At 52.5% G+C, this 20,755-nt stretch overlaps 1 protein-coding gene across 1 annotated transcript; it reads right to left on the reverse strand.

Moving 5' to 3' along the window:
- Window positions 1-1,403: 1,403 nt before the first annotated feature.
- On the reverse strand, window positions 1,404-19,576 carry ING5 (inhibitor of growth family member 5). Its single transcript, XM_081142254.1, has 8 exons — window positions 19,525-19,576; window positions 17,451-17,522; window positions 16,389-16,555; window positions 15,006-15,117; window positions 14,754-14,847; window positions 6,332-6,467; window positions 6,081-6,142; window positions 1,404-4,699 (listed from the first exon to the last, which is right to left on the reverse strand). Exons 1-8 carry the CDS (start codon window positions 19,559-19,561, stop codon window positions 4,657-4,659), a joined length of 723 nt encoding a protein of 240 aa, XP_080998380.1. The 5' UTR covers window positions 19,562-19,576; the 3' UTR covers window positions 1,404-4,656.
- Between the last annotated feature and the right edge of the window lie 1,179 nt (window positions 19,577-20,755).

Here is a 20,755-nt window from a genome sequence, read left to right on the forward strand (position 1 = left end):
AATATAAGCAACTGGCTTATGGGGGGCAGGTTAGTGCAGATTTTCGTGGATGACCCCCTGCTCTCCCATATTGCTGGCAATATTGGAATAAACGCTCATATACCATTCAACCCTGTCTCTGCTTAAATGGCTCAAGTGGTGACAGGCAGCCAGGACCCATTACTGTCTGGTTTCAGTACCAGTTCAGAAACACTGAGGATTGCCACCCCTACCCCAAAACAAAGAGCTGGTGTTTCCTCTAATCAGGGTCGCCCAAAGGAATGGCTGCAGGTGCCCTTGGAGTGCTTGGAAGGGGACAGCCTGGTAGACTCCAAATCTGTGAATGGTTTTCACCTGGAAAGTGAGGCTGTGCCTCTCCATTGTGGTGACCACGTTGGGTTTCTGGACCCTGACTGTTGTGGGGGAAAAGGGGCTACATACTAAACCTGAAAAGCGAGCGCAGGGCAGGCTTGCATGGAGACTTAAAATAACCACAAAGGATGGTCTGAAATTAAAACTTTTTAAACTTAAGCAGTTTATGGAGGGTAGTCATGTCCTAAGGCAGTATTTTTCCTTCACAAAGGTTAATTTTCACCCCAACTAGGCCTCTCAGCTTGTCTTTTGCATCTGAGATAACATACCTGATTAACACAGGCCTTTGCAAAACAAAGTAATTTACCCTTTTTCTGGGCCCTCTGCACCAGGGCATAGACCAGGAATCATCTCATTGTTATTATTATCTAGTTAACTGTTGACTGTTAACTATCCTGCACCCACCTAAGTAAAAGAAGGGTCTATCATTTTACTTTCTATCCAATCCCAGAGGTTTCCTCTCTTTGTTTTCTCCCACCTCCCTAATCTATCACCAGTGGATTTCCTGTAACCCACTTGTGTCTTCTCCTTTGATTGTAACCTATAAAGCCAGGTGCAGAACTGCCATTCTCAGGAGCAACCTGTTGAGATTCTGCTTGCCAGCAATTGTCCATAGTTCAGCTCAAATAAACTCACCAAAAAAATTCTTCACAGGTCTGAATGTTTCTTACATTAACACTGTTAACTCTCAGGGAATGTCCTAAGAAATAGTTGGTCCCCAAAGGGGCCCTGACACCCCCGCAGGTCTTGATGGCAAACTTGTTCCAGACAAAACACATCAAGTCTCCATACAGCAGCTCACAGCACTCTCATCCACATGTCTTTCTGTGAGCCTGGGAACCAGCTTCTGACTCTACAACACAGCTGGGGCCCACAGCTGGTCACTGGTGGAGGTGAGGCCAGGGACCTACCCAGGCTCACGGCAAGCAAACAACTCTCCTCCAGTTCACCTCACGTCCCCTTCAAAATTCAACGCAGGATGTACTCATCACCTCTGGACACAACGCTGGAGTGTATCATTTCCCAAAATGATGTGTTCTCTAATGTTTGTTCCAAAAAATACTTTATTTATTAAACAATATATCCATAATCTATAACATGATCCAAAAATACAGATATACATCTTTACATTATTTAATAAAAAGATTTACAATATCTTTCCTTTACAAAGGGAACATAGATAATAATTCCTTGAAAATAAAAGGTAACATTCACGTTAAAGCTGCATCATCTTTTTGGATGAAATGTGGTAAAAGTAACCACCACAGAACACATACGTAGGGAGAAAGACACTTCAGAGGACTGTATCCTGAATGAGAACATTTCTTCCCATTTTAAATGCCTCTCACACAGGTAATGACAACTAATCACTGTTCACTAAGAACTGAGGAAAACCTTAACTCTGCAATGCCCATGAGAAGTTTCTGAATCCTACGACGGGGCAGGCCCTGGCTATGGCATGTGGACAGTGTTATTGCTCAAAGCAGCCCCTGCCAAGGGCTGCCAGGAACAGGGCAGGAGGCAAGTGCAGGTGGCAGCCTGGAACAGCACCGACACACAGCTGGCTGCTGTACCCACGAAAACCCCAGCACACCAAGCCATTACGGTGCACACAGCTGCGCACCCAGCTTCCAGAGCCCTGGCCAGTCTGTCTCACACCCACCTGCCTGGGGCCCAGCCTGCACAGTGGAGACAGTCACACAGGCAGCCCCAGCCAACAGCTCCACTAGCACAGCCGGAGATGTGAGACTCAGCTTAACGAACTGTCTGTGCAGATGTGTCCTGTTGGGCAGGTCTCTCAAGCGCTGGCTGAGCACACAGCACCGAGAACAAGAAAAAACGGTTCAGCTTCTCCTCCAAGCAAGATACTTCTTCCTTTACCAGTAAACCCTGGCCATAGGGGCCGCACCCTCACCCGCTGGGCCCAGCCCAGATCCTGCAACCGAAGGGACGAGGTTGGCGCCACAGCTGTCCCCAGGATCAGATGTGGGCAGTCAGGCCGTGGGGAATACAGCTCTGTGTGCTCCACTCGTCCTTGTGGGGCCAGAGCCGGCCAGGAGGCATGACATTCTCTCCCAACCAGACAGCCACTCTTCCGTCGTTCTGACTCGGATGGTATTAAAGGTCAGGAATGGCGTCCAGTCATCATCCAAACAACATCCCCAGGGATCTATCATGCTCGCATTTTCCATTTTCTTCAAAGCTGTCTGCATATTATTTTGGTGATATTATTGTAACTGGCAAAAGTAAACACTAGAAACCGATAAGCACAGTAACTTACAAAAAATCGACACACAGGATGCTACACAGTGACAAGCAGAATGACAACACTGAATTTTAAACAAAAGCTTAAGACCAATGCTGGTCGTCATTCCTGGGAAATAAGCGCGGCCTCAGGAAACCAGGTGATCATCAAAACTAGCCAGCCACCAACCTGCACCCACAAACCACTGTGTTCGGTAGCAAGTGGGTGTGCTCAAAAATGACATGCAAACATTCAATCAGCTCCCAAAGAACCACCACAAGCTTACTGTACTTACCCATCCCCTCCGCAAAAACTAGTGAAAGAGTGAAGAAAAAATTTCCACAATTGATTCCCCACAACCTTTGAACACCTGTAACATAGAGCTAAGTAACTAAATACAAGTGGGCCTCGTGTTCCCGAGTCTGAGTCTCAGGTGCGCTCCCAACTTCTTCCTGAGCAGCAGGAAGACATGGGTTCTAAGAAAGCGCATCAGGCCTGGACCCACCAGGGACAGGCCAAGGCAGCTGCTGACCCCCACTCTAACCACCAGCCCGAGACTGGAAGGGGCACACAGGCTGGAGTGACCCGCCTGCAGTCATTTGGAAGCAAGTCCTGCTCCCTTGGGTGGCTCTGGAAAGGACAGCAGTCTGGACACAACCTGCACAGGACAAGACTCGCTGAGAACCGCAGATTCCAGTGGACCCTCCTGCCCTCTGACATCTGCTCTCGTTAGCTGAATATTAACTCATTTGCCGGCAGTGGCCGGTCTAGGACGCAGCTTCACCAGTTCCTCTGCCCCGTTCCCTCTCCTTGGTGAAATACTGGAAGCCAAGAGAGGACGTGGTACACAAGGCCATTGGAGGAAGCAGACGGACCACTCCAGAAGACTCTCCTCACCCCAGAGAAGAGACGCTTCGGATGCTGGTCACTTCACACCTCAATCCCATCTCCCGGGTTTCTTTTTCTAGCAAGAGGAACCCTGACTTGTCTGAACCGCGCGGGGTGGGTCTCGGAGAGTCCAGGGGCACTCCCAGAGGTCACACTGCAGGTACCGTCACAAGTGGATCTCAACATACCAAATGTATGCGATGTCCCCAAGTACCAAAGAGACGGTTCAAAATCGGTTTGAACACTGGTTAAACAGAAAGCACACTCTAGTTTCCTAGCATCATTCCAGAACTTCAATGTGGCACAAGAAATTCACAAATCACATCACATAATTGTATCCCCTGGGAGACAAGGTGCTGGCCCAGTGTCACAGAAACAGGTTCAAAATCGGCTCTCAGTAGACTGGACTCACTTCACACACAGACCCACTGTCTTCATGCAATTACAATAATTTTGTCTTCACAGTAAAAACATCCGGAATTCCCAGAGAAACGGAACATCAGCCAGTCTGTCATGCCATCACCCACTGGTGCTGGTTGTGGCACTGACGGCCGTCTACCAATCCAGAGCTGTTTGCTCCAGACAGTAAAACCTTAGGAGCTGGCAGTTCAGATTAAAGGGCAGTGCACAGCCAAGTAGAGCTCCTCCTGGGGAGTGCAGCCCTTTCTGCGCAGCTGCCGCTCAGAGCGCAGGAGGGCGCCTTCCGGCAATGCCCACCAGACTACAGACCGTGTGCACGGCGTGGACGATGTACATCAGTGGCGTGGGCTCTCCGGGGGAAGCCCAGGAAACTGCAGACCACGCAAGGCTCACACCTCTAGCTGCAAAGTGATGGCAGTGTCTGCTCCCAGCTGGCAGGTCCCACTGCACCCAGCATGCCGCACGCACACACCCACGGAGCCACACGGGTTCCTTGTGGGACCGCCGTGCTCAGTGCCGGGGTCTGTACAACAGTCACGAGAACAAGTCACTGGCAAGTGCCCTGAGATCCTCCTCGGTGCAAACAGGGCTCAGGTGGGTTCTTGTTGATTTTAGGAAATATCCAGAATTACAACTGGCCACTGAGTTATTAAATATCATTCAAAACAAGGTAGTTTTAAGGTGAAGGTAAAATACTGCAGCGTGACCAGAGGAGTGTTTCAGCTCGCTCTCCTGCCGGCTCCGCCTCTTCCTTACTTCCTCCTCCTGCGCTCCTGGACACACCGGGGACAGAACCTGCGTCGAGAGAGGCGCAGCATCAGCCCTTTGCAGGTTTCTGTCAGCACTCGGGAGGCCCAGGCCTGCTCCCAGTGAAACAGAAGAGTTCCGGAGCCTCAGACCGAGAGCGCTCTCGGTCACTCCTGGACCATGGCACCGCACGGACACAGGGACCGTCCATGCTGCTCTCCCTAGCAGCCCGCCCGAGCTCCCTATCAGACGGCAGCTGATTCCTGTGTGGCTGAGCTCACCCAGGCCAAGTGTGTGCTAGTGAGTGGGCCCTGAGGAAGCCTCTGTCCCTGCTCCTGCCCCTGCCCCCTGCCCCTACCCCTGCCCTCTGGCCCATGCCCGCCAGCTGCCCTTGCCCTGGCTGAGCCCTGGAGAGAGAGCAGTGCCCAGCATCATGCTCACACACAGCACACACAGCAAGAGCATGACGGTCGACTCACATCTCACCTACAAGAAGTCGTCTCCATACTCGGGGATCAGGACAGCCAAGATGGGGCCCCACCCTGCCTCAGGGTTCTGCCTGCCCTCCCAAAGGCAAAACTAGTTTCCAAGCCTGCTAGACTCCTTCCACCAGGAGCCCACAAACACCTCAAATACAGCAAGTCCAGAATCAAACCCCTCCCGCCTCACATCCCTTCTAAAGGCTCAGGAGCTCCCCACCTCATAGGCGAGCCTGCCCATCGGTCGGCCTCCTCAGCCCAATGGGCCACCTAATTTGCCAGGGCTCTGCCTGCGGCCCCGTCACAGTCCCGCCACCCACGCCAAAAGGCTGTCAGGGCTGCTGCTTCTGACTCACTGCCATCCACTGAGGACCCAGGATAAGTCCTGTCTGCACAAGAGCAAATGCACCATCACACCCAGGCACACCCAGGGAGGGCGACATCCCCACAAATGCAGCCTAGAACACGTGTCAGTCTTTAGCACAAGTAAATAAAACCGGGTTTTTACTTAAATGACATCACAGGGACAACTGAATTCCAGGATGGACATGAGCACTGTCCTCCTGGGCACGTACACCCCTGAGCAGGGGCCTGACACTTGGTCCCATCCCTTTGATACTGTCCTCGCAAACTTCCCCAGCAGAAAAGAACCCCCCACTTCTTTTTTATTTAGGGTTATCGCTACCTGACTCAAGATTCAGAATGGCCATTCTACGGAAAAGTAGGTATTATGCAAATATAACAAAAGATGCCCCAGGTGAGGTAGGCAGCAGATGGTCCTCACCAACTTGGCTGGGGACACAGGACTGGCATGTGACACAGCCAAGTCCCCGCAACCATCCCCAGAGCACCGGGGGCCCGAGCAGGGACAGTCTCACTAGGCCCAGCCACCCCCACCCCCACCCCCACCCCGTTGTCTCAGAGGAGACAGAGCAGTGCCCCATACTGACCATTTTCCTTTGGGCTTCGTGGTCAGGTCTACACAGGCAAAGTGAAACCACTCGATGGGACACTGCAAGGTGGGGGTGGGGGGAGAGCCACAGTGAGCACTTGGCTTGCTGTGTGCCGCCAACCCCACCCCACCTGATACAGGACCCGGCCTGGGGTTCCTCCCATAGGGGGATGCCACAGTGTCCCGCTTCCCATCTCAAGGCCCCCGAGTCCTGTGGCAGAACCCCGCCACAGCATGCCCAACACTCACGTCTGGATTGTCACAGCCGATCATCTCCCCGTAGGACACCTGGTGGCAGAGGCAGTAGGTGGGCTCGTTGGGGTCCACGGGCATGTCCAGCACATCGGAAGGATGAACGGACAAGATAGTGTCAGTGAACTCGGACCTAAAGGGACACAACAGCACTAAGCAGCAGGTAATGGGGCCGCATCGCCCCTGTGGTACCTGACAGGTAGGGAGGCAAAGGCGCAGAGACCTGTGAAGGGAAAAGCACTTGTCTCTGGGCATCAGGGTCCAGGCTACTCGGGCACATGGAGCCATCTTGTCTTGGTCCCTCCACCTGGATAGGACCTGCTCCCGGGACTTGCCCTCACCCCAGGTCGACCCTCCCCAGTCTCCCGGGGAGCCTCTTCCCCCACCCCAGGGGAGGCACCCTAGAACCCTGCCTGGATCCCACCAGACAGGTCCAGGGGTCTGAGCAGGCTTCCCCTCACCAGCTCTCTCCCCATCCCTCCCACGACAATGGCTGGCACCTTCCCACCCGCATCTGCACATACCTTCTCCACCCCAAAACCCACAGAACCCACCATCTCCTTCACCCTCCCCGGAGATCTAAATCTCAGGAGCTCCCCTCTGCTCACCCAGCTGCCCACTCATCAGCAGGGACACTTCTAGCCACAGCGAACTTCTCCACCCACCTGGGAAGCAGGTCTGTCGCCGACCACCCTCAGCTCCCCTTGAGGTTTCTAACCAAAGGCCCAGCCAGGCCCCCGCTGTGCCCACACCGCCCTCCCTCCAACCACTGCCCACAGCTCTGCAGCGGGGCAGGTGGGACAGTTGTCCACCTGTTACAGAGAAGGGATTAGGGCATTTACTCTTAACATGTTTCAGTATTCTTGAAATAAAACGACAAGCTGCAGGACACAGTATGTTCCCGTCAGTGCAGAGACCCATCCCCAGAATACACGTGTACACGGGCACACGGGTGCTATGTGTACTATTTCACAGGGCAACGGGGCAGAGGGGTAGCTGAGCAACAGCCACAGACCAGGGCAACACCGACATCGTGACGTGGGAGCCATGAGAAGTCTGCTTCCTGTTTCAGAAGGTTCCATGTCTTTGAGTCACATACCAGGCCCCATATGCCCCAGGGCACCACACAGTAACCCCATACATGCTGCCCACCCCCCAGCATGAGTGCCCCCATGCAGGCTCCAGGCCCGCCTGAGTCTCCTCCCTCTGCTCTGTCTCTGGGGATAGGATTTTCTATTTAGAGAAGACCCATAAATGTCACAAGAGCCTGACCCATCCACGTGCGTTAACCCTGCTTCGGGGAGCAAGCACGGTAGATCTCAAACTCGGACGCTGGTTCCTTGCTACATCAAAACCTCGGTTTGTCACCAAGGCCCATGACACTGTCACACCCACTTGCTGGCTCTGTCCTGCCTCCCAGGTGCTCGCCTGAGCAACCACACATACTTGGCACGCTCCCACTCTCTCTCTGGCACTCTCCACACTTCTGCACTGACTTCATATCAGCTGCCACCTGAGCCTCGCCTGTCACCCTGTGTTCAAGGGTGGCAGCAAGAGAGGCTGGAGGGGCTTAGGGGGCAGTCTGGCGAGCCACCACCTCACCAGGGGTGGGGATCGCTCCTGAGCCACCTCCTTTCAAGTCTCACCAGAGGGGGCTCCAGGGCAGTGGGCGCTCATGCTACCCCTAGGGGGAGGCACGCAGGAGGTTGCCAAGCCTGACCCTCGGGCAGGCTGCGAGAACCCGCTATCTATGGTGCTGCTCTGTTTCAACATCTGTAACCTGAGACAGGAACAGCACCACCACTCAGGGTGGCCATGGAGGAAATGGATTCACACAGATGTGCAAGGTCCAGCCTGTCGTCCGCCACCACCCCCCCCCCACCCCCCCCCCACCCCCCCCCCGGAGCTCCGCAAATGTCTCCACCCACGGATTCCCCTTATCACCTGCACAGGGGCAGCCAGCCCAGCAGAAAGGTGAAGCCACACACTCCCTCAGAGCTGTTAGCGGTCACCATGCACACGCCATCAGGACTCAGGAAAGCTGCAGCCCTGCCATCCCAAGTGCCAGCAGAGACATGTGGGTCACACTAAGGTCTCTGTAGCTCAACCAGTGCACCCTGTCAGGGAGGCTCCCACTGCACCAGGCAGCTGGGGTCTTGTCCCCTCCGAGGGGACCCTCTGGTGAGGAAGAGACAAATGGGAGCACCTGTCCTTCCCCAGAAATGGCAGAGTACCTTCAGGTTCTGAGCAGCTGCTGCTACTACAAGTTAAAAAACCCAAACCCAACAAATTGCTAACACCACATTTTAGAGACAATAGAAAACAGGAGTGACAAATGCTGGATGCCCTAAGGCCAGGGAGAGGCAGCAGCCAAGGGGGCAGGCCACCCGTCTCCTGGGCTTGGCCAAGGCCCTGCAGCCCACAGGGCCACACAGAGCTAGCACGGCCACCAACCCTATAGGACCCTACGCCCACAGCAGCTGTGACCCCAGTCTATTTACTGAACCCAGGGACCACGCAGAGGCTGCTCAGTGATGGCAAGGCAAAGTGAAGGTTCCCATCACATCCTCGGGGAAGGGGCCAGCTCTCCCAGACCTGCACTGACTGTGGAAGGAGGTTTACCTCTGTACAAGAGATGAGAAAGGTACACAGCCAAAGTGCTGAGGGCCCTCCAGGCAGCCTTTCACGAGGCAGAAGAGATCTCTGGGTTCTCAATCAGGAACCAGAGGGCTTCCCCTCAGGACCAACCCTGACACCAGAGGGGACTGGGTCTCAGTGAAGGGCACCCTGCCTCCACCCTGCTCAGTTTGCCTGGACCAAGTAGCAAACGCCATAGGAAGGAGCAGAAATCTCACTCCCTAGGCTCCTCTATCTCTAAAGTCAGACGACAACAAACTATATGATGTGAAAGAAACAGGAAAACACGACTGATGACCAAGAGAAACGCTGGCCAGTAGAAGCAGATACACACGTCCCGATGTTAACATCAGCAGACAAGGTCTTTAAACCGCTATCAGAGCCCGGCCAGTGTGGCTTAGTGGTTGAGCATCGACCTAGGATCCAGGAGATCACAGTTTGTTCCTGGTCAGGGCACAGGCTCAGGCTGCGGGCTCGATGCCCAGTTGAGAGGCGTGCAGGAAGCAGCTGATCGATGACAACTCTCTCATCACTGATGTTTCCCTCTCTCTCTCCCCCTCCCTTCCTCTCTCTGAAATCAATAAAGACATTTAAAAATATAAAAATAAAACAGCTATTAGGAAGAAACTATGAAAAACGGACACAAATCTGGAGACTTTTCAAAACCGAACTAAAAATGTATTCAAAAAAGGAATCAAATGGGTGTTCTAGTACCAAAAATACAATATATGAAATTAAAGACGATCCCACCACCTGTAACTGACGCAGCCTCGCTGTTCACAGGAGTAACAAAAACGTCCACCCAAAGGCAGATGCCTTTTCTGAAGCAAGTTTCACAGCCCAGTGTTAATGTCCTGCCATATGTACAAAACTTTGGCTTCACAAGAACACGTGCAGACTATCATGTCCAGTCAAAGGTCAAACTGAACTCCAGTGAGTGTAAGGAGGACAAGTGCACTCTGAGCTTCAGTAAAGATGCTCTCACCAGGTTTCACGTCCTATCAGCAAATCCCGGCTCTGGAAACAGCAAGTCAAACAGTCCTTCAAAAGGAAAGGCACAGGAGAGAGGCCCAGGAAAACTTAGGCACTAAAGAGAAAGAAGAAAAAGAGACCTCTACTTCCGACCGTGACACAGTAACAGGTACCGATCCTGCCCTCCTACTGTGAGCAACAAGAAAACTAGAAACTATACAAAACAACTTTTCCAGACACTGGACAGACGGCGCACAACACTGCAATCCTGAGAAGGGGAAAAACAAGGGGAAGACTGCAATCATCTCGGCACCTTCCACACTCCAGTCCAGAGAGAGAAACCAAACAGCACAAGTCAAGAATCAGGGACGGCAAGGCTGCTGGAATTTGGGGGCAGGGTGCTGGAAAGCAGGATTTAGAGAGAATATGATCCAGAAATCTACACAGGAACTTTTTTTTGAGTTCTTAGCTAAAAACTAAGTTTTCTGTGCACAGGCTGAGTATGCCCAAGACCAGGCAGAGTACTGGGCAGCTGTGCGCAGCACAATCCCCAGAGCTCATGTGCAGGCCGGACGACATTCGAGTTCCAGCCTCAAATGGAGACCAGGTTAAACAGCCAGGGCATTCAGAAGAGAATGCAGAAGAGTCACACCTTAGCAGTAGGGCTTAACCAACCCTAGAGTCAAGGCCACCCTAACCTGCGGGTTAGCAAAATACAGCCTGTAGTTGGCTGCCTGTTTCTGTCAACAGAGCTTCACTGAAACACAATTTCACATAAGACAGCAGAGTTGAGTGATCACAACATAAACAATATGGCCCACAAGCCTAATATTTACTATCTGGACCTTTAAAAAAAAGTTTTTTGCAAAGTTTAAAAACAAGCCTGCAAAGGAAAAGGTAAGATCCACGGACGATTTTACTACTGACCAAAATTTTAAAAAAATAAAAATTCAACGCCTATTAAGTGAAGGCAACAAGGTCCAGATATTCAACAACATAAAAATCACACTGTCTGGCATCCAATCAGACTTACTAGACGTGTGAAGAGGTAGGACAACGTGCCCTGTAGCCAGGAGAAGAGCCGGTCGATGGAAAAAGACCTGCCAACCTCACCAGCAAATCCTATGTTAAATGTGTACAGCTTCTGGCAGTTCAACGACACCTTACTAAAGTGGTTTTTAGATAGAACTAGACCTGGAAATGACACAGATAGGATCAGTAGTTTATAAAATGCCACTGTAAATACACATATTCAAAGATATATTGAGAAAAATATGAATGTAATAGGACAAATAGGAGGTATAAAAAAGAAACAAACCGAAATTCTTGAGAAGAAAATCTCTTAGATGAATGATTCACACTAAGGATACGATGATTAAATTAGACACAAAGGGGAAAAAACTTGAAGACAAAGTAACAGAAACTATCCAAACTAAGCATGGAAAGAAAAACGCAGATAAGAAAATACTCAGGGCCTCGGTGATCTGTGGGAAGAGACCAAGCTAACGGACATACATGTCAATGGGGTCCCACAGAAAAGAGAAAGAGCAGAAACACGTATTTGAAGAACTGCCTGAAAATTTTCCAGATTTGATGCAAATGAGAAATCAACAGTTCCAAGAAGCTCAAGAAGCTCAAAAACCCACAGCAGTAATTATAATTCATCATAATTCAGCTGTTAAAAGTCAAGTTGCTCAAAAAAAACCTTAGAAGCCGCAAAACCAAATAAAGCCACTCACATAAAGAACCCAGGTAAGAGTCAGCACTAACTTGTTATCAGGATCACACACGACGGAAGACAGTGGAATAATGTCTTCAGTGCTGGGAGAAAAAGTCAACCTACACTTCTGTTTCCTCCGAAAACATCCTTCAAAAGTGGAGGTAAGACAGTCTCAGGGAAATAAAAGCCAAGAGCCGACGTGCACTGTAAAAACCTTAAAGGGAGTTCTCTAGGCAGATGTGAAACGACACCAGATGGAAATTTGCATCGACATAAAAAATAAAGGGCACTGGAAATGGAAAATAGGTGGTGTGACTGTAACACTTTTTCTTACATTTTAAAATGTGTTTAAGATAATCAATGGTTTGACCTAAAGTAGTAACACTAATATATTGTGAGGCTCATCCCATGTAGAAGAATCTTGACAATCGCACCAAGGCCAGGAGCAGGAAGGGAGAACAGGTGTGTAGGCTCTTATGCTAAACATCTGAATAGCCTAAGCTTTACAATGAAAAGGCAGAGATGGTCAGACTAGATGAAAAAGTAAAACTCAGCTATTTGCCACCTTCAAGAAACTCACTCTAAATACAAAAACACACATGCTGGAAGTTAAAGAACGGGAAAAGAAGCTGCTGCCATCAAAACTCACCCGCAGACAGCGGGAGGGGGCTGCGGGACCATCAGGCAGAGTAGACTTCAAAACAAAGACTGTTACAAGGAATAAAGAAATTTCATAATGAAAAAGGAGTCAGTTACTTTTCTTTACGCATATGTAGAACCAAATAACAGAACTTCAAAATACATGAAGCAAAAACTGACAGAACAGCTCGGCCGGCGTGGCTCAGTGGTTGAGCATCGACCTAGAATCCAGGAGATCGTGGTTCGATTCCCAGTCAGGGCACATGCCCGGGGTTTAGGGCTCGATCCCCAGCAGGGGGCGTGCAGGAGGCAGCTGATTAATGACTCTCATCATCCATGTTTCTCTCAGCCTCCCTTCCTCTCTCTGAAATCAATAAAGACATGTTTTTAAAAAACAAAAACTACAGAACAGAAAGGGGAATCAGACAAAATCACAACGAGAGTTGGAGATTTCAACAATCCTCTCCCAGCCAGTGAGAACACTTGCCTGGCTGTGGGATTCACACTCACAGAGCATGACACCCAACCACAGGGGAACACACATTCTTTTCAAGCACGTACGAAACTTTCAGCACACAGACCATAACCTGTAACACAAGTCTTAATCGACAATAAAGGATTTCAATCACAGAATGTTCTCTGATCACAACAAAACTAAAATAGAAATTGAAAACAGAAAGTTACATGGAAAACCCAAGATTACTTTGAAACTGAGAAACCTACTTATACATAAACTATGGGTCAAAGAAAAACTACCAAGAAAATTTCAAAATATTTTGAATGGAATAAAAAATATATATATATCAAAATTTGTGGGATGTAGCTAAAACCAAAATTAGATGAAAACTTATAGCTTTAAATGCTTGTCAGAAAAGAAAAGTATGAAAATCAATGATCTAAATTACTTCTTAAAAAGCGAAAAGAAAAAGCAAAGTAAATCCAAGTAAAGAGGGAGGAAGGAAATAGTAAAAATAAGAGCAGAAATAAATGCAACAGAAAACGGGGGGGAAAAAAAAATCAATGAAACCAAACGCTAGTTCTCTGAGACAATCAAGACAAAGCGAGAGAAGACATAAATGACCCGTGTCAGGTCTGAAAGAGTGGTCATCTGTACAAATCCTACGTCAAGAGGATCACGTGATGCTATAAACAATCTGATGTCAACAAATCAGGAAACTTACATGAAACAACAAATCTTTGTAGACACATTACCAAAACTGACTCAAGAAGAAATGGAAAGCCCAAATGGTTCCATAACCTTAAGAAACTGGAGGCAGCATCAACCGGTGTACTTAACATGGGGACATCTTACTGCGTGTAAGTCATTCCTTAATAAAGTCCAACTCAAAGGTTAGCATCCAGGAGTGCACTCGTGGGAGACAAAACTAGAAAGAACGAGTGGCCACATGCTATGTAAGCGTGGGTCGTGCTGCTCCGGGGCAGACGGAGGGGGTCATGGCACCAACAGGCTTGTCGAAGGGCTCCTGCAGCTGTGGGTCACCATGAGGCCCCGGTTACAAGGACGCGCCTCTCACCGCAGTTCATTCAACTACAAGTTCTGTGTCGTGTTCTGCATCCTTGTAGTGCTTTACAACACAAAGGCTGGCATCTTGGTGTTTTTAAAAGGTAAAAGTTGCCCGGCTGGACATGGCTCAGCAGTTGAGCATTGACCTGGGACCCAGGTGATTGGGGTTCGATTCCCGGTGAGGGCACACGCCTGGCTTGCGGGCTCGATCAATGACTCTCTCATCATTGATGTTTCTATCTCTCTCCCTCCCTCTCCTTTCCTCTCTCTGAAATCAATAAAGATATATTTTTTAAAATAAATAAATAAATGGTAAAAGTTTAAACGGCAGGTTTAATAACCAAAACTTTTCCATTTTTTGTCAAGACCTAACTCTTCTGACCTCGCCCCAAAACTGTCAAATTCGTCTCCACAGAAGCCAGCTGACATTTTATCATTTTCTCTTTAGTCTAAATATCACTTCTGAGAAGCGACGCTCCAGCACGGGGAAGGGGGTCAGGTGGGAGGCTTTACATGAAACATCCTCAAGGTCAAGTGAAATGACATGTGTTTAATAAATGCAACCACACAACAGTGACCATATACAAAACGACATTTACATATGAGACGACCAACTGATACACAGGCAGCTGCTGAAGGGCGGCTTAGCCCCAACTGTGAATAGTTACATCTCTCGAGAGGCAGGCGCACGCTCAGAGAAGGGGCTGTGGTGCCAGGCCGATGCTCCCGCACGCGGGCAGGCGGGCAGGAGCAGGGGCCCCCCCTGGAGCCATCGCCTACCCTGCCGCTCACCCCGGGTGCATCGATGACTGAGGACTGACGGGAAAAGCCCTCGAGCCACAGCCACGCTGGGCGTGTAAGCGCTTCCTCCAGGGCGGCTGCTACCCTGCTCTTTGAGGAAAAAGAGAAAGAAAAAGGCGTCTCACCCTCCTTTGTGCTTCTTTTTCTTCGGAGTGTCTTCTTCCGAGGTCCTCCTGCCTCGCCCCCGGGAGCTCCTCTTCTCCTTCTGGCTTCGACCTTCTGAAAGACAACCAAGACCCAACTACTGTCACAGAATTCACTAGAGCAGGACACGATGCACCCACTATGATCTTCACCACCAGGTTCCTAACACTTATCAGGCAATTCTTCAAGTCACCGTAGTTGAAAGTAACGGAATAACGAGAAACGAGACTTGCTTTTTAGCCCCCGTCCTGCAGAGCTCTCAAAGTCGCTGCCCTCCAGCTTGTCCTTCAGGTCTGCTTCAAAGCGCGCCAGGTCCGCATCAAGCCTCCGAATGTGTTTATCCACCTGCACAGAGGATCTCACACGTTGCATTTAACATGAATGCAAACAGCCGGAGTCACAGCCCAGCACCAGCCCACCAGTCCCACTGCCCAAGCCTCTGCCAAGCCTTCCGTCATCAAAGCTCTGCTAAGGCGAGGCCTCCGTGCCAAAGCTTTGAGGGTCCTCTTGAGACCTCAGCCAAACAAATCCTGCTCAGGAAAAACCACAGGTCAGCAGCACCACGACAGAGCTGCGAAACGCAGTGCACTAGGGGTGAGGACATGTGAGACCAAGTCCTAACTTAAAAACCTGAGGAACGCAGATCTTACACAGAGCAACAAAAAAAATGAAAACAAGATTCCTCTAGTGCTTTGCTATGGTACGAGCTGGGAGGGAGAGGGCACTGCGGTCAGGGAGGCAGACGGCCGCGCTTGCTCCCCAAGTCACAGCCCGCCAGGGAGGAGCCGTGGTACCTCCGTGCGAGGTAGGCCACAACCTCAAGTTCATTTTGCATCATAGAGAAAACCTGACTCAAGGAACTGATCAGCCCGGCCGGGCGTGGCTCATCGGTTGAGCATCGACCTAGGATCCAGGAGATCAGGGTTCAATTCCCGGTCAGGGCACATGCCCAGGTTGTGGGCTGCAGCCGATCAATGACTCTCTCATCATTGATGTTTCTACCTCTCCCTCTCCCTTCCTCTCTCTGAAATCAATAAAGACATATTTAAGATAAAATAAAAAGACAACTGATCAAACACAATATTTCAGAAAACAGGCTGCTTACTCTAAAGATGCAGCAGTTGGGGCATCACAATCCCAAATACAAGCGTTAAGGTCTCCTTCTAGAGTATTCTTTCCTGAAAACACGTTACTTCAGGTTTTTAAGAAATCACTGTCGTTTGTCTGGGGAGGTGGGGAAGGGCATTCAGAGATCTGTCACACAACGTGCCTCATGGCTCCGACCACCGTGTGAGCTCTGAGTGAAGCTTACTTGAGAGGAAACAGGACACAAATTGTAGGACTCTTCCTAAAGCTGATCAAAAAGATGATTAGAAATCTCTATATAAAAATGGACAGTTTCTGCAGCCAAATAAGCAAAAGGGCAGAGAAAACAAGACGCAATCAAGGTCTGGGGTGAGTGACGCCTGTCTGTACCCCTGTGGAAACATCGCACTGCCAGAGCCTGAGCTGCCCCATCCCCAGCCGCCCCTCCACCATCTCCTAGGTGTGCATGGCCAGCTGCACCTGGGTCTCTGAGCAGCTCGCCCCCACCCCCCAACCCCCTGGCCCCTCACCATCTCGTAGGTCTGCATGGCGAGCTGCACTTTGTCGTCGCTGTACTCCTTGCACTTGCTGTATGCGCTCTGGATCTTCTGCAGGTGCTCTACCCGCTGCTCTGCGGACAGCGTCTTCACTGTGGAGATGTACTCCGCAGCCAGGATGTCGATCTCCGCTTTCTTATCTGAGAAAGAAATGGCTGAAAGCTAGTCCCTGCACAAGATGCCAGAACATGTTCACCAGACGGGCAACAAATGAAACCCGACAATATCAAGTGTTGGCAAAGTGACTGACACGCACCCCGAGGCACTGTGGGTGGGGACACAGTGGACACAGCCCTCCACAGGCAGCGTGTCCACAGGCAGCATGGCATCACAGAGCTGGGCAGACGCTCCAGCCAGGACAAGGTGCCCAGGCAGTGCTGTGTACGACTGCTGTCCCAGGAGCATGCATTGTGCCTGCTCTGACTTTCAAGAGTTCCTGTTTGAACAATGAAGTGTGTGTTCACCTTACCTACAACCTGGCATACTACTCTTAGGTACCCACTCTAAAGATTTAGATGCCAGGATACACATGGGAAAACATCCATAACTGCAGGAAACAAGCAACAACCCAAATGTCCAGTCCTCAAAAAGAACCAGCTGCTGCTACACGGAGCAGCACCGATTAATCCACAAAAGGTGACCATGAGCAAGAAAAGGGACACACAAAGGACACCCTGTGTGGCTCATCAACGTCCAGGTGGGACAGACACAACTTTTAACTCTGGTTTTGAGGTGGGAGAATGCCTGCTGCAGGTGGGACTCAGGGTGGTGGCCCTGGGGGAGGGTCACACAGATCTTTTAAAAGAAAGGTAACAAATATTTTGACTGCATGGAGAGGATGATGCTTACAGATGTGACTTGAAGATGTTGGAGAACCCAAGGAACTAAGTTTGGTTTAAAGTATCAGCACTCTAAGATACCTCCCGAAGCCACAGCCTAGGGCTGGTCCACGGCCCACTGCACTGGGTCCCCTGGTCACCCAGTGCCACCCCAGGGTGCCTCCTCTTCCCGGCTGTACTGAAGGCCTGAGCCCACCTTCTGTCCTCTGGTCCAGCTCTCGCATCAGCTGGAAGTTCCTCTGAAGCTCACAAGGAAGGTTCTCGATACCTGAAACACAGGGACGTGGGCTTCTCAGGAGCAGCACACAAGTCTGCCTGCTGGGCCTTGAACCTGCAGACATAGCCAGCCTACTGCCTTCTCTCCGTTAGGGTTTGAGGAGGACGAGCATTAAGGTGTCCCCACCTATCAACACTGGTAATGGGCTCACACACTCCAGAAGCTGCCAGAAGCTGGAGGGCTCAGAGGTGCACTTAGAAACATGCTTCCAGTAGTCAGGAAAGAAGGCCGCAGGACTCCCCCGCCCAGACACTCCGTCTAGATTACCCCACTACAGCCGCCCAGTCCAAGCCCGGCGGTTCTCTTTGATCTTTCCCTCCTTACTCTGAAGTCCACGCCCTGGGTAGTGCAAACCAGCGTGCAGTAGGACTTTATGGAGAGATGAAAGGGTTCTCTGAGCTGCCTCAAAATTCGGGCACTGGCCACACAGGGCTACTGGGCACGTGAAATGCGCTAGTACCGCTGAGGGACTGAGCTTCTAATTTCACTCAGGTTTAATTCATTTAAAGTTAAACAGGCCGTGCTGGACCTCACAGGTGGAGGACCCTATGCCATGCTGCTAACCTGTGCCCGCCGCCATCCTCCTAGTCCAGGCCAACGTCCCCACACACCTACACAGCCACAACAGGACTCCTGCGTCCAGTCTTGGCCCCCCTCTACTCTCCATGTGCAGTGATCATTTCAAGAGCTCAATCTAATCTTTAGAAGCTGATGCTTAAAGCCCCAGTGCTCCCCAGCTCCCCAGAGAGCCGTGAAAACTCCCTGAACAGCCCCCAGGCTCACCGTGCCCTCCCCAGACCTTCCTGCTCTGTCTTACTACCCAGGGCTCTGCAGGACAGGGCCACCCCCTGCTTTTGAGACCTGCTGGGCTCCTTCATGGCCCTTAATCTTCTATAAACTTTAAAAAAACCCACCTGCCCATGTGATAGTAAGTTCCAGGAAAATGGAGCTGTCTGCTTTCCAGGAGGTGCTCAAGGAGCAAGCAGGTGCCTCCTTTCTCAGCCTTCACATTCATGTTCCTCAGACCCTCCCACAGGGCCCACTAGACAGGTGGTGGGACAAAGAAGGGCAAACCCCCGTGCTCCCTAGCAGACACCTGGGTGCAGGCCTCTAGTGACAATGGGGGGCTCCCCTCCATGCGCTCTCCCACCAAACCAGTGCTCAGGATGGGCGAGGAGAGCAGAGCTAATGGCCAGGATTGGCTGACCCACCTGGGGAGAGCTGACCCCACTGTCTCCCCAGATCCCTACTCAGCACCTCAGGTGCGGTGCTCAGGCCATGAAAATCCCCAGTGCAACACGGCCCCACGCCCCAGCCAGAGCTAGGCAGACCCAAACTGCGGGTGACCTTGACAAGCTACTCCGCCTCTGTGAAACGCGGGGATAGCCATCTGCTCAGGAGTGGTCAGGAGGGGCCACCTGAGCTACAGACGGACAGAAGGCGCCCTGCTGGAGGAGCCTCAGCCCTGAACACCTTAATCAGTCCCGGAAGTACCCCTGAACAGGCAGGCACCCCGGGAGGCCCTGCAGCCAGCACCGCCTCCCCATCTTCCAGATGCACGAGGTGAGGCTTGGCGCCTGGAGCCCCCAGACCTGGGCCACCTCCCGGACCCGAGCGGGCGGCCGGCTGAGACCGAGTCGCCGCGGGGCGCGGGAGCAGGGCTGCGGAGGGCGGGGCCTGCGCAGGGGGCGGGGCCCGCGCAGGGGCGGGGCCTGGCCGGGCGGGGCCGCCGCGGGCGGGGCCTGTGCGAGAGCCGGGCCGGGCCGAGAGGCGGACCGCGCGCTGGCCCCGCCCCGCCGTGACGCACCGAGAATTGGCGCGGCCCTGTCGGCGGACCCGGCGCCGCACCCCCCGCGCCCGACCCTTGTACCCGCCCCGCCTCGCGTGCGCCCCGCCGCCCCCGGGCCGTCCCGCAGCCCCCACGAGCCCCGGGGGCCGCGCGCGGGCCTTGGCGCTCGGGGGGAGGCGGCGGCGGGCGGCACGGGGCGCTTACTGTCCAGGTAGTGCTCCAAGTACATGGCGGTCGCCATCTTCGTCCGCGGCCGCGCTCCGGGTCTGCGCGGGCGGGCGGAGCGCCAGGCGGAGGGCGGGGCGGGTCCTCACTATTAATGAGCTGCGCCTGCGGATTGGCCCGCGGGCGGGGCGGCCGGCGGCGGGGCCCGCCCCCTGGCTTCCGGTCGGCGGAGTGCGTGCGCGGTCTCGGGGAGCGAGGGCGGGCCGGGGGCGCTGGGCGCCGGCGGCGGGGTCGGGCCTGGGCCGCCGGATGCCCCCTGGGCCCGGGCGGCGCCGAGCAGGTGCGCGGAGGGGTGACGGACGTGGTCCAGCGGACGGAGGGTCCCCGGAGCGCCGCGGATGCGCGCAGAAAAACGGGGTTCACGGGCTCAGCAGGTGTCGGTGGGGGTCAGGGAGATGCGCGCTGTTGCCGGCCGCCGGGAGGCCCTTCGTGGGGGTGGGAGAGGGGGCTCTGCGCCACCCCGCCGGCCCCCCAAGCCCGAGGGATGGGAGGAGCCTGGGCCCGCAGCCCCGCCCCCTCCGCGCGTGATGCGGGGGGTAGCCTGTGGGCACCCACGGCGACCGGAGCAGGAGCCCCTCTGGATGCCCGTTGGGAGAGGCGCCCCGCCCGCGTGGCCCAGCTGGTTGAGCGCCCTCCGCTCTAACCCGACGTGGGTTCGGCGCCCCCGACAGGGCACGTGCCTGGCTCCTGGGCCCTCCCCGGGGGGCGTGCCGCGGGCGCCGAAGGATGTCTCTCTCGCATCAATGTTTTCTCCCTTCCTCTCGCTCTAAAATCATTCAATAAAAAAGTGTACCCCCTTCCTTTCCTCCCAGTATGGAGGAAAAGGGCCCACATACTAAACCTGACAAGCTCAGGGAAGGCCTGCTGCATGGTGGCCTTAAACTCAATTCAGCTAAACCACAAAGGATGGTCTGAGATTAAAGCTTTTTATTTACGTAAAAGCAGTTTATGGTGGATAGTCATGCCCTAGGCTAGAATCTTCCCCAGCAAAGGTCAATTTTCACCTTAATTAAGCCTGTCGTCTTTTTGCATCTGTGATAACGTTCGTTTGGCATGTCAAAGCAATTTTCCGGACCCATCAAAGCACAGGCACTGCAACAGAGCAAAGACCACAAATTCCCTCGCTGTTACTGAGTTAACTGTTGACTGTTAACTATCCTGCACCCACCTATGTAAAAATATGTTTCTATCATTTTTTTGTCCAGTCACA

The sequence above is a fragment of the Miniopterus schreibersii genome, assembly GCF_964146895.1.
Source record: "Miniopterus schreibersii genome assembly, chromosome: 7".
NCBI classification, from domain to species: Eukaryota; Metazoa; Chordata; class Mammalia; order Chiroptera; family Miniopteridae; genus Miniopterus; species Miniopterus schreibersii.

What these genes read in the sequence shown, in the direction of transcription:
- ING5 (XM_081142254.1), bottom strand. Translation starts at nt 19,561, where the DNA reads ATGGCGACCGCCATGTACTTGGAGCACTACCTGGACA. An exon ending in GCTGGACCAGAGGACAGAAG is followed by an intron (nt 16,556 to 17,450) that starts GTGGGCTCAGGC and finishes TTTCTTTCTCAG; the next exon opens with ATAAGAAAGCGGAGATCGAC. An exon ending in TGCAGGACGGGGGCTAAAAA is followed by an intron (nt 14,848 to 15,005) that starts GCAAGTCTCGTT and finishes GTTGTCTTTCAG; the next exon opens with AAGGTCGAAGCCAGAAGGAG.